General features: G+C 43.1%; 1 protein-coding gene across 1 annotated transcript in view; it reads left to right on the top strand.

Annotated features, from left to right (window-relative positions):
• Window positions 1-5,636, top strand: part of LOC123396789 — a 66,802-nt gene extending 61,166 nt beyond the window's left edge. Inside the window, exon 3 of the mRNA XM_045091615.1 lies at window positions 5,265-5,636. Coding sequence (XP_044947550.1) covers window positions 5,265-5,636 — 372 coding nt within the window. The remainder of the gene's footprint in view (window positions 1-5,264) is intronic.
• Window positions 5,637-13,682: the final 8,046 nt, after the last annotated feature.

The following is a 13,682-nucleotide window of genomic DNA, read 5'->3' as shown; positions in this document are numbered from 1 at the left end:
CCTAGTTAATGTGACTATCTTCTCCTTTTTGTCTTGCAACCTCCACCACATTCCACACCATCTATAGTGTTATAACCATGGCTCACGCTCATGTATTGCGTGAGGGTTGAAAATGTTTGAGAAAGTAAAGGTGTGAAACAATTAGGGCCAATACCGGGGTTGTGCATGATTTAAATTCGTTGTGCAATGATGATAGAGCATAATCAGAGTATATGCTTTTGTAGGGATAACTTTCTTTTTGCCTTGTTATTTTGAAAGTTCATGATTATTTTGCTAGTTTTCTTGAATTATTAGTGTTTCCACATCAATAGCAAACTATTGTTTTGAATCTAATGGATCTGAACATTCACGTCACATAAGAGGAATTACAAAGGACACCTATGGTAGGTAGCATGAAAGCATCAAAAATTCATTCTTTATCACTTACCTACTCGAGGACGAGCAGGAGTTAAGCTTGTGGATGCTTGATACGTCTCAAACGTATCTATAATTTTTGATGGTTTCACGCTCTTATCTTGCCTTCTTTGTATGTTTTATGTACCCTTTTTATATCTTTTGGGACTAACTTATTAATTCAGTGCCAAGTGCCAGTTCTTGTTTTTTCCGTGTTTTTGACTCTTTTCGGATCTGATTTTGGAACGGAGTCCAAACGGAAGAAAAACCCCGAAATGATTTTTTTCCCGAACGAAAGAAGTCCACGGGGCTTTTGGGCCAAGCCAGGTGGGCTCCAGGGAGCCCACAAGCCCCCACTCCACCAACAGGGGGAGGCGGCGGTGGGCAGGCTTGTGGCCTCGCTGGCCGCCCCCTGACCTAGGTCTTGCACCTATATATTCCCAAATATTCCGCAAAAAATCAAGGGAGCCTCAAAAATACTTTTCCGCCGCCGCAAGCTTCCGTTTCCGCGAGATCTCATCTGGAGACCCTTCCCGGCACCCTGCCGGAGGGGACTTTGGAGGTGGAGGGCTTCTTCATCATCATCATCGCCCCTCCAATGACTCGTGAGTAGTTCACTTCAGACCTACGAGTCTGTAGTTAGTAGCTAGATGGCTTCTTCTCTCTCTCTTGGATCTTCAATACAAAGTTCTCCATGATCTTCATGGAGATCTATCCGATGTAATCTTCCATGGCGGTGTGTTTGTCGAGATCCGATGAATTGTGGACTTGTGAATGGATTATCTATGATATATATTTGATTCTTTTCTGATTTCTTATATGCATGATTTGATATCCTTGTAAGTCTCTCCGAGTCTTGGGTTTTGTTTGGCCAACTAGATCTATGATTCTTGCAATGGGAGAAGTGCCTGGTTTTGGGTTCTGCCATGTGGTGACCTTTCCCAGTGACAGTAGGAGCAGCAAGGTACACATCAAGCAGTTGCCATCTAGGGTAAAAAGATGGGGTTTTTATCATTGGTTTGAGATTATCCCTCTACATCATGTCATCTTGCTTAAGGCGTTACTCTGTTCTTACGGGCTTAATACACTAGATGCATGCTGGATAGCTTTCGACGTGTGGAGTAATAGTAGTAGATGCAGAAAGTATCGGTCTACTTGTTTCGGACGTGATGCCTATAGAAATAATCATTGCATAGATATCGTCATGACTCTGCACAGTTCTATCAATTGCTCGACAGTAATTTGTTCACCCACCGTCTACTTGCTTTCATGAGAGAAGCCACTAGTAAGCACTGCGGCCCCCGGGTCTATTCACATCCATCGTTTACATCTCTGCTTTTACTTTGCTTTGTTACTTTGTTGCTTTCAGTTCTCACTTGGCAAACAATCTATAAGGGATTGACAACCCCTTCATAGCGTTGGGTACAAGCTTTTGTGTTTGTGCAGGATCTTGTGATACTCTTCCGCCGGATTGATACCTTGGTTGTGTTTGTGTTTGTGTTTGTGCAGGATTGTCAAACCGAGGGAAATACTTACTGTCGTTGTGCTACATCATCCTTTCCGCTTCGAGGGAACACCAACGCAAGGCTCCAAGACCACGGGGGAAATCCTTTGCATACTTGCCTAGGAAGTCCCTTAAGGCGTAGACGTAGCTGAAGGATTCCTGGTGCCGTCGACACAACTATTTCTGGCATCGTTGCAAGGGATAAACAACAAAACAATCAGTGTCTTCCACCCTGTCGCTAGCAGAAGACATGGACCTGCACACACAACAAATAACTTTGCTCCCAACGAGTACAGAGAGGTTATCAATCTCTCCGGCCTTGTAGTTTGCAAAGGATCAAAACACAAGCAGTAAGGTAATAGTGATTGCAACGGAAAAGTAAAGGAAAGCGGTAAATGATGGATGTGTAAGCAATGATGGTGATATGGTTTGGAGTCACATGACGTTCACTAGTGATGTCTCTCTCCCAAAAGACGATAAACAACTATGCTAGGGTAAACAAATCACGGTTGGGCAATTGACAAAATTATGATCGCACCGCAATGATAATTATGATCCTTGGTAGTTAGAGGTCAATAGTAATGGGCAATACACCAAGACAAGTAGACCGTTTATTCATCAGCATCTACTTACTAATCATCCACCTTGAGATATCTATCCAAAACATCTCTCTCGTATTAAGTTACGAGCCCCACCCAAAGTGTAAACTCAAAGCAGCGGACAACTGCATTAACGAACTATGCGTAAGGTAAACAATCCTTGCAACCGTGGTCACAAGCACCGTTGTTGTCTCCCTGGTGACAACAAACACATCCGCTAGTCTCATGTTTCTATCACTCAAGCTAGACATCGAGGACCCCGAACCCACAATCATGCATAACGCTCGCTCTTGGAGTTATGATCTACTACTTGGCCAAAGCAATAAAAAACAACGGAGAACATACAAGAATCACTAAGGAACATAATATAAAAGGATAATCAAATATATAACTCATAACAATCTGAACATAATCTCATAATCCATCGGATCCCAACAAACCGAGCATAGCAATAGCAAGAGAATTTCATAGATGTCTTCATCATGCAGGGCAGCTCATAAGGACTAACTATTGAAGCACAAGGTTGGAGAGAAGACATCACCGAGCTACTGGTCATGGACTCATGGTCCAAGGAGGACTACTCACGGCATGTCCGGGATGCGTCCATGGCGGTGGAGAAGCTCCCGGAGGTCAATCCTCCCTTCAGCAGGGTGCCGGGAAGAGGTTTCCTGATGTTCCCGATCTCGGAAGCGTTGCGGCGGCGGAAGGATGGAGAAATTCGCGATTCCAGAAAGTCTGGGAGGGTTTCCTCATGGAACACTAAATATAGGCCAAAGGAGGGCACTGGGGTTGATGGGGCCCACCCAGACGACCTCCTGGCGCGGCCTGGAGCCTGGCTGCGCCAGCAGGCCGCCTCGGAGGCCCCTGGCCCCCCTCTAGCCCTCGTTCGGTGTTCCCGAAGCTTCTGTTTCGATGTTTTTTTAATATATTTTCCTGGATTTTTTCGGGCTTCGGAAAATTGGGTAAAAGCCCGTGCAAAAAAAGACATCAGCAGAAAGAAACTGGCACTAGGTGCACTTAGTTAGTAGGTTAGTCCAAATATGTGTAAAATGATATAAAAGTGTAGCAAAACATATAACAATGTCACCCAAAAGATCATGACACAAGAAGAAATTATAGATAGGTTTGGGACGTATCAGCGCAACAGCAACCCTGAATTTTAATGCGTTCCTAGAGGAAGCTGAGCTGAAAGATGATGGAAGCAACTTTGTTGACTGAGCCCGTAATCTGAGTCTTATCCTCACAACTGCCAAAAATCAATATGTCCTTGATCCAGCGCGAGGTGATGCACCACCCGATACGGCGACCCAAGACATTTTGAACGCTTAACAGTCGCGTAAGGATGACTACTCATTAGTTCAATGTGCAGTTTTGTATGGCTTAGAACCGGGACTTCAAAGACGTTTCGAACGTCATGGAGCATATGAGATGTTCCAAGAATTGAAGTTTATCTTTGAGAAGAATAACCGAATCGAGAGGTGTGAAACCTCCGATATGTTCTATGCTTGAAAAATGGAGGAGAACGGGTATGTCAGTGAACACATACTCAGAATGTATGGGTACTCTTACCGTCTAGCTGAGCTGGGGATTGCTCTCCTGCAAGAGGCTATCACTGACAGAGTTCTTTAGGCACTCCCACCTAGCTATAAGAGCTTCGTGTTGAACTATAACATGCAAGGGATGAATAAGTCACTCGCCGAGCTATTTGCAATGCTAAAAGTCGCTCATTCACAAATCCAGAAAGAGCATCAAGGGTTGATGGTCAATAAAACCATTAGTTTAAAGAAACACGGTAAGGGCAAGAAGGGTTAACTCCAAGAAGAGTGGAAGAGATGTTGCCCCTCTCACGAAGAAACCCAAGGCTGGACCCAAGCCGGAAACTGAGTGCTATTATTGCAAGGGGACCGGTCACTCGAAGCGAAACTGCCCCAAGTATGTGGCCGATAAGAAGGCAACCAACGCCAAGCAAGGTATATTTGATATACATGGTATTGATGTGTACCTCACCAACTCTCGTAGTAGTGCCTGGGTATTTGATACCGGTTCTGTTGCTCACATTTGCAACTCGAAACAGGAACTACAGAATAAACGAAGGCTCGCGAAGGATGAAGTGACGATGCGCGTGGGAAATGGTTCCATGGTTGATGCGATCACCGTCGGCACGATCTCACTTCAGTTACCATCGGGATTAGTTATGAGCTTAAATAATTTTTATTTAGTGCGTGCGTTGAGCATGAACATTATATTTGGATCTTGTTTATTGCGAGACGGTTACTCATTTAAGTCAGAGAATAATGGTTGTTCTATTTATATGAGTAATATCTTTTATGGTCATGCACCCAGTGTGAGGGGTTTGTTCATGTTGAACCTCGATTGTGATTAGGCCTGGGCATTCGGTTAAACCAAACCGATTGGTTCGGTGCCTCGATTTATTTTTAAATTCGGTTTCCTGATTTTATGAACCGATCAGTCTGCTAAGCATTCACTAACCAAGGCGTTCGGTCCACTAAGAATTCGGCTCGGTCCTTGGTTAAAACCGAAGAGAACCTACACCTTTTTGACAAACTTGAAGAGAGAACCATACTAGATGGAGGATTAAATCGGGAGTCAAATTTGAGTGAGAAACAATGAACGCAAGAGAAGGAATTAATCAAAGCATGCTTAACGTTGTGTAATATGGCTCAATCACAATCTGGCCACCCCAGTCTCCCTTGCATATCATACGTGAATGGTCTGAGGAAAGACATACAACATGATATGGATGCAAGCCGACCATCGACCATGAAGGAGCACGGGCGCTGCCGGCCGCCACCGAGGGAAAGACACAAGCGCCGCCGGCCGTCGACCATGAAGGAGCACGGGCGCCGCCGGCCGCCGCCGAGGGAGAGCCACGGGCGCCGTCAGTCGCCGACCATGAAGGAGCACAGACGGTGCTGACCGCCACCGAGGGAGAGCCACGGGCGCCGCCGGCCCTCGACCATGAAGGAGCACGGGCGCTGTCGGTCGCCACCGACGGAGAGCCACGGGCACCGCTGGCCGTCAACCATGAAGGAGCACGGGCGCAGTCGGCTGCCACCAAGGGAGAGCACGGGCGCCGCTGGCCACTGGCCGCCGCTTGGATTGCGATCTATGAAAAATGAGGTGGCGGCGCTGCGTCTACTGCGTGATTTCGTGCGTCAAGGAGCGCACCGCCACCAGGGATAAGCTGTGAGCGCAACGCGTGTTGGGCTAAGAATTGGGTTGAGAAAAGGCTGAGTATACTTTCTGTACATATTACCTCTTTTTTATCGTGGATGGGCTATGGAGCTTTCCCTGCACACAAATTCCAATACCTCGGTTGCTGGGGGGAATTCGGCCAGCTGGGTCCAATGACCGAACAAACCGATGTAATTTCTTGTTTCCACAATTGCTAACCAAACAATAAACCGAATCTTTGGTCCTCGGTTTTTTCGACTTCGGTCTTGATTTTTTTGGCTCCGGTCTTCGGTTCTCGGTTTTTTTGCCCACCCCTAATTGTGATGACACTCATGTCCATAACATTGATACCAAAATATGTAGAGTTAACAATGATAGCGCCACTTTCTTGTGGGACTGTCGCTTAGGTCATATTGGTGTAAAACACATGAAGAAACTCCATGCTGATGGACTTTTGGAGTCACTTGATTTTGAATCACTTGACACATGCGAACCATATCTCATGGGTAAGATGACTAAGACTCCGTTCTCCGGAACAATGGAGCGTGCAAGTGAATTGTTGGAGAACATACATACTGATGTGTGCGGTCCAATTAGCATAGAGGCGTGCCGTGGATATTGTTATTTTCTCACTTTCACCGATGATTTCAGTAGATATGGTTATATTTACTGAATGAAGCACAAGTCTGAAACGTTTGAAAATTTCAAGAAATTTCAGAGTGAAGTTGAAAATCATCATAACAAGAAGATCAAATTCCTACGATCCGATCGAGGAGGTGATACGTCCATTTTGCATCATGCTTTCATGTTGATATTTATTGCTTTTTGGGCTGTTATATTACTTTGTGGTACCATATTTATGCCTTCTCTCTCTTATTTTGCAAGGTTTAATTGAAGAGGGAGAATTCAGGCAGCTGGAATTCTGGACTGGAAAAGGAGCAAATCTTAGTCCACTATTCTGCACATCTCCAAATGCCCTGAAAAGTTACGTGGGATTTTTTGGGATTATATAAAAAATACTGGGCCAAAGAAGTACCAGAGGGGGGCTGCCAGGGCGCCACAAGCCCTGCCACCGCCACCCCCTGGTGGCGGAGGGCAAGCTTGTGGGCTCCCTGACGGCCCACTAGCCCCCCTCTTTTGCTATATGAAGGGTTTCGTTCCAGAAAAAATTAATCGGGAGATTTTTCATGGTTTCGCCGCCGCCAGGAGGCAGAACTTGAGCAGATCCAATCTAGAGCTCCGGTAGGACGATCATGCCGGGGAAACTTCCCTCCCGGAGGGGGAAATCGTCGCCATCGTCATCAACAACACTCCTCTCGTCGGAGGGGAGGCATCTTCATCAACATCTTCATCAGCACCATCTCCTCTCCTATCCCTAGTTCATCTCTTGTAACCAGTCTCCGTCTCACGACTCCGATTGGTACTTGTAAGGTTGCTAGTACTGTTGATTACTCTTTGTAGTTGATGCTAGTTGTATTACTTGGTGGAAGAGTTTATGTTCAGATCCTTGATGCTATTCATTATACCTCTGATCATGATTATGATTATGATTTGTGAGTAGTTACTTCTGTTCCTGAGGACATGGGATAAGTCATGTTAATAATAGTCATGTGAATTTGATATCCGTTCGGTATTTTGATATGTTGTATGTTGTTTTTCCTCTAGTGGTGTTATGTGAACATCGACTACATAACACTTCACCATACTTGGGCCTAGAGGAAGGCATTGGGGAGTAGTAAGTAGATGATGGGTTGCTGGAGTGATAGAAGCTAAAACCCCAGTCTATGCGTTGCTTCGTAAGGGGCTGATTTGGATCCACTAGTTTAATGCTATGGTTAGACGTTGTCTTAATTCTTCTTTCGTAGTTGCGGATGCTTGCGAGAGGGGTTAATCATAAGGGGGATGCTTGTCCAAGTAAGGGCAGTACCCAAGCGCCGGTCCACCCACATATCAAACTATCAAAGTAACGAACGCGAATCATATGAACATGATGAAACTAGCATGACAGAAATTCCCGTGTGTCCTCGGGAGCATTTTTCCTCCTATAAGACTTTGTTCAGGCTTGTCCCTTGCTGCAAAAGGGATTGGGCCACTTGCTGCACCGTTGCTACTACTTGTTACTTGTTACTCTTTGCTTGCTACGTTTCACCTCGCTACACCATCACTTGTTACCGCTACTTTCAGTGCTTGCAGTTATTACCTTGCTGAAAACCGTTTATCAGAGCCTTCTGCTCCTCGTTGGGTTCGACACTCTTACTTATCGAAAGGACTATGATTGATCCCCTATACTTGTGGGTCATCAGGAGGTGAGTATCTCAGTTACGAGTTTGGTTCTCAGATCAAGTTGCTATTGGACCTCGTAGGTCGACAAGGGCACGTACTGCTCCTGAGTGGTATGGGAATCCTTTCTTATCAATCATGTTGTTAGACAACAATGAAACTACAAACTATGGAGAAACAATGGTGGCCCGGATTCCAACAAATAGTTAGAGGCCATGAAGTCCGAGATAGGAACTATGTATGAAAACAAAGTATGGACATTGTAAGTATTACATGAGGGCGGAAAGGCCATTCAGAACGAATGGATCTTGAAGAAGGAGACGGACACGGATGGTAATGTGACCGTCTATAAATCATGACTTGTGGCAAGGGGTTTTCACAAGTTCAAGGAGGTGACTGCGATGGGACTTTCTCACCCATAGTGATGCTTAAATCCGTCAGAATCAAGTTAGCAATAGCTGCATTTTCGATTATGAAATTTGGCACATGAATGTCAAAACAGCGTTCCTTAACGGTTTCTTAAGGAAGATTTGTATATGATGCAAGTGGAAGGTTTTGTCGATCCAGAGAATGCTGACAAAGTGTGCAAGCTCCAGCGTTTCATTTATGGACTCCTGCAAGCATCTCGGAGTTGGAATCTGCGCTTTGATGAGGTGAGCAAGGCGTTCGGGTTTATACAAGTTTTTGGCGAAGCTTGTATTTACAAGATAGTGAGTGGGAGCTCTATAGCGTTTATTATATGTGGATGACATATTGCTGATTGGAAACAATGTAGAACTTTTGGGAAGCATAAAGGATTACTTGAATAAAAGTTTTTCAATGAAGGACCTGGGAGAAGCTGCTTACATATTGGGCATTAAGATCTATAGACATAGATCGAGGTGCGTAATAGGATTTTCACAAAGCAAATACCTTTATAAGATTTTGAAGAAGTTCAAAATGGAACAATCCAAGAAGGGGTTCTTGCCTGTGTTACAAGGTATAAGTTTCAATGCCCAGTGACTGCAGAAGATAGAGAAACGATGAGTGTGGTCCCCTATGCTTCAGCCATAGAGTCTATCATGCATGCAATGTTGTGCACTAGACCGGATGTCGTCCTTGCCATAAGTATGGCAGGCAGGGTTCAAAGTAATCCAGGAATGGAGCACTGGACAGCGGTAAATTATATTCCGAAGTACCAGAAAAGGACTAAGGAAATGTTTCTCATTTATGGAGGTGATGAAAAGCTCGTCGTAAAGGGTTACATCGATGGAAGCTTTGACACTAATCTGGATGACTCTATGTCTCAAATCAGATAAATATTTATTCTTAATGGGGGTGTGGTAAGCTGGTGCAGTTCCAAGCAAAGTGTTGTAGCTTATTCTACATGCGAAGCAGAGTACATAGCTGCCTCGGAGGTGGATAAGGAGGGTGTCTGGATGAAGTAGTTCATGACAGATCTTGGAGTTGTGCCAAGTGCACTGGATCCAATAAATCTGTTCTGTGACAACACTAGTGCCATTACTCTAGCCAAGGAACCAAGGTTTCACAGGAGGACCACACACATAAAGCGGCACCTCAATTCCATCCGCGATTATATCAAGGAGGAGGACATAAATATTTGCAAAGTGCACATGGATCTGAATGTTGCAGATCCGCTCACTAAGCCTCTTCCACGAGCAAAACATGATCAACACCAGAACTGTATGGGTGTTAGATTCGTTACATTGTAAATCACATAGATATGTGAAGCTAGATTATTGACTCTAGTGTAAGTGGGAGACTGTTGGAAATATGCCATAGAGGCAATAATAAAATAGTTATTATTATATTTCCTGTTTTAATATAATCGTTTATTATCCATGCTATAATAGTATTGAATGGAAACACAAATGCATGTGTGGATGTATAGACAAAACAATGTCCCTAGTGAGCCTCTAGTTGATTAGCTCGTTGATCAAAGATGTTCAAGGTTTCCTAGCTATAGACAAGTGCTGTCAGTTGATAACGGGATCACATCATTAGGAGAATGATGTGATGGACAAGACCCAAACCATAAACGTCGCATGTGATCGTGTTATTTTGTTGATATTGTTTTCTGCATGTCAAGTATACATTCCTATGACCATGAGATCATGTAACTCACTGACATCGGAGGAATGCCTTGTGTGGATCAAACGTCGCAACATAACTGGGTGACTATAAAGGTGCTCTATGGGTATCTCCGAAGGTGTCCGTTGAGTTAGCATGGATCAAGACTGGGATTTGTCACTTCGTATGACAGAGAGGTATCTCAGGGCCCACTCCGTAATACAACATCACAAACAAGCCTTGCAAGCAATGTGCCTGAAGAGTTAGCCACGGGACCTTGTATTACGGAACAAGTAAAGAGACTTTCTGGTAACTATATTGAAATAGGTATGAAGATACCAATGATCGAATTTTGGGAAAGTAACATACCCAAGGACAATGGGAATGTTATACGGGATTAACTGAATCCTTGACATAGAGGTTAAACCGATAAGATCTTCGTAGAATATGTAGGATCCAATATGGGCATCCAGGTCCCGCTATTGGATATTGACTCGAGAGTGTCTCGGTCATATCTACATAGTTCTTGAACCCGCAGGGTTTGGACACTTAAGGTTCAGTGACGTTTCGGTAGTATTGAGTTATGTATGTTGGTGATCAAAAGTTGTTTGGAGTCCTGGATGAGATCCTATACGTCACGAGGAGCTCCGGAATGGTTCGGAGTTAAAGATTGATATATACGAATGTTGCATTTGACTTGCGGAAAGATTTCGGGCATTGTCAGTAAAGTACCGGGAGTGACCAATGGGTTCTGGGGTTTTACAGGGAGGGGCCACCCACACAGGAGAGGACCTAGTAGGCCCAAGGATGGTGCACCAGCCCTTTGTGGGCTCGTGAGGCCATCCCAATAACCTATTTCAGCCAAAGGCAAAAATAAAAGGAAAAAGGGAAAAGGGAAGGAGGTGGACAAGTGGGAAGGGAGTCCTGCACCAAACCAAATTGGAGGATTCCTCCCCTTGGCTCGGCCGAAGCCCTCCTACTTTGAGTAGGAGGCAAGGCAACCCTCCCTCTTGTTCCTCCTATATATAGTGGAGGTTTTGAGGGCAAACTACACCAGAAAAACCCACGTGCTACCCTCTCCTCCACACGTCGTCTTCCTCATCTAGATTAGTCCTGCATTGCTTGGTGAAGCCCTGCTGGATTAGTTCATCACCACCACCACCATGACGTCGTGCTGCCGGGAAACTCGTCTACCTCTCCGCCCCTCTTGGTGGATAAAGAAGGCAGAGATCGTCATCAAGTTGTACGTGTGTTGAACGTGGAGGTGTCGTCCGTTCGTTGCTAGATGTGGACGAAGTTCGTGGGACGGCTTGCGATTTGGATCGCGAAGACGTTCTACTACATCGACCACATTTCTTAATGCTTCCCGCTTAGCGATCTACAAGGGTATGTGGATCCAATCTACCCTCGCGTAGATGATTATCACCATGATAGGTCTTGCGTGTGCGTAGGATTTTTTTTGTTTCCCATGCAACGTTCCCCAACACTTATATCAACCATATACCTTTTTGTTGGGGGTTGCACTCTGAATACATATAGCAAATATTGTGTCAGGCCTGACGTAGTTTGCAATTATATGAGTGTTTTGACTTTTGACATTAACGAGATATAGAATTCCAGGTCCTAGTATCACTTCACTATCACCGCTAGGTATGAATGGATTTGTACCTTATCAAAGTACTATGACCATGCATGTTTTTTATTGTTATGACATATCCACACTGAACTTCTTATATATGTTTTGGATATATGTAGATTGACACGTGTTCTTAATAGAATGATCAAGTTGTATACTTAATCTAAATTTGGTCGGATCCAAATTTTCTGTCTTGAGATGATTTTGTGTATGTTTATGTCTCGTAGAGACATTGATGATGAATCATAGATATACACTAAGGTGATGCAAGGATATAAATTTTTGCGATTCCTTTATTAACACATAAAAAATCATCATCCTTTGAGTAATCCTTTGAATAAGGAACTCATCTAGTTGGTAGTACCATATGATTCACGACTATTTCTAGCCATAGATTGACTTATGAAGGTTTACACAATACATGTTGCAATTTCTTTTTGGATTTGGAACTGTAAGCCCTTCAAGGACTTGAAGATAGATTTCCAAAATGATTGACTCATATGAGTATGTAGCCACTTCATCCATCAACTGCATGGATAATATTGTTTTTGCTAATGATATTTAGTGTCGAAACATAGTTTCACTCATACCAAGAGGGTATGTTACATCATAATCAATGTCGGATCTCTGCGTGAACCCTTCTGCTACAAGCCTTGCTTTCTCACCACCTCATTTACTTTGTCTATGAATGAGAAGTTTTAGTATTCCATATGGGAGATACTTATGAGGAGTAGGTATTGATGTGGCAAATACCACTCATTTGCAGAGCGAGTGCTATTCTTTATTACTTTCTTCCTTTTATGTGAACCAATATGAGTGCAAGAGGCACTCTACCATGGATTTTGATTCACGGCCCAAAAGGTTTTAGCAATTTTGAGAAGAAATATATGTCGACAAGTTATATTATATGATTATGGAGAAATCGATGAAATTTCTGGAAATGTATTTATTCCTTTTAACTCTTTGTGATTTCCTACAACAATGGAGTCAAGGTATTTCTATGTCCAGACACCAAAACTTTTGTGCACATTTGTGTCGGGATTTAGATGATGGGCATCCAGTGAGGTGTCTTTCAACTTGATGTTGAATTACGTATTGGTTGAGGATTTGAATTCCTCTGTTTCCGTGGAAGCATATGCAAGATTTTATCTCATGTAGTCAGATTTCTCCCCCTGTTGCTCTCATTTTGGAAGAAGAGTTGTTAACCAGGTACCTCCACTCTTTCTATCACTTAACTGCATGAATATAAAATTTAGTGACACCTTTGTCATCAGTAAATGCATGTGGCAGATTGCAATTTGTTGCAAATATATGATTCTATAAACTTCTAGTTAGGATTCTTTGAGTACGTGGATATAAGGACTACATGTCAATAACATTTCTAGTTAATTTCTCATCATTCTTTGTAGTACTTATCTCCCCCTAATACCGGAAATGTCCTTATTGCTCATGCAATCAGCACACAGGCTATGAATAATTTTGATTGATGGATAAATTGTTATTTCTCACATAGATCCCTAATTTTCTCTCAGGGCCCATTAATATATGCTCGAGTGGTAATATCGATATGTAACCGAATTATCGCAGATAGGAAATACTTTGTTGATTTCCATGTAATTACTACAAGGGTAAAGTAGTATGATACGTAGTTGGTATGATTTAGATCATACTTGCGGTGTGTAATGTCGTATGTGTCCAATAATAGGCTGGTAAATTTACAGTTCTTTAAGATTGGTCATGTAATTAATTTAACTATCTTTGATAAGATATTTATATAAACCATTCTGGGTATGTAGAGAAAGTATTATTTATAATTAGACATTGCTTTTGAAATGAGTTCAGCGAAGTTGTCCTTTCAAATGGATTTATACCTTGTTTAGGAGGATATTACTATGATAAGTTGATCAATTAATTTAGGTATATCATTAATGGTTTTGTATGACAAGAGACACACTTGAAATCAATTTATAAATTTTTCTATGAGTACCATGAAGCATCTATATAA

This window comes from Hordeum vulgare, chromosome 5H (assembly GCF_904849725.1).
Source record: "Hordeum vulgare subsp. vulgare chromosome 5H, MorexV3_pseudomolecules_assembly, whole genome shotgun sequence".
In the NCBI taxonomy this organism is placed as follows: domain Eukaryota; kingdom Viridiplantae; phylum Streptophyta; class Magnoliopsida; order Poales; family Poaceae; genus Hordeum; species Hordeum vulgare.
Note: the sequence above shows the minus strand (reverse complement) of the source record. Positions and strands in the feature narration are given on the sequence as shown.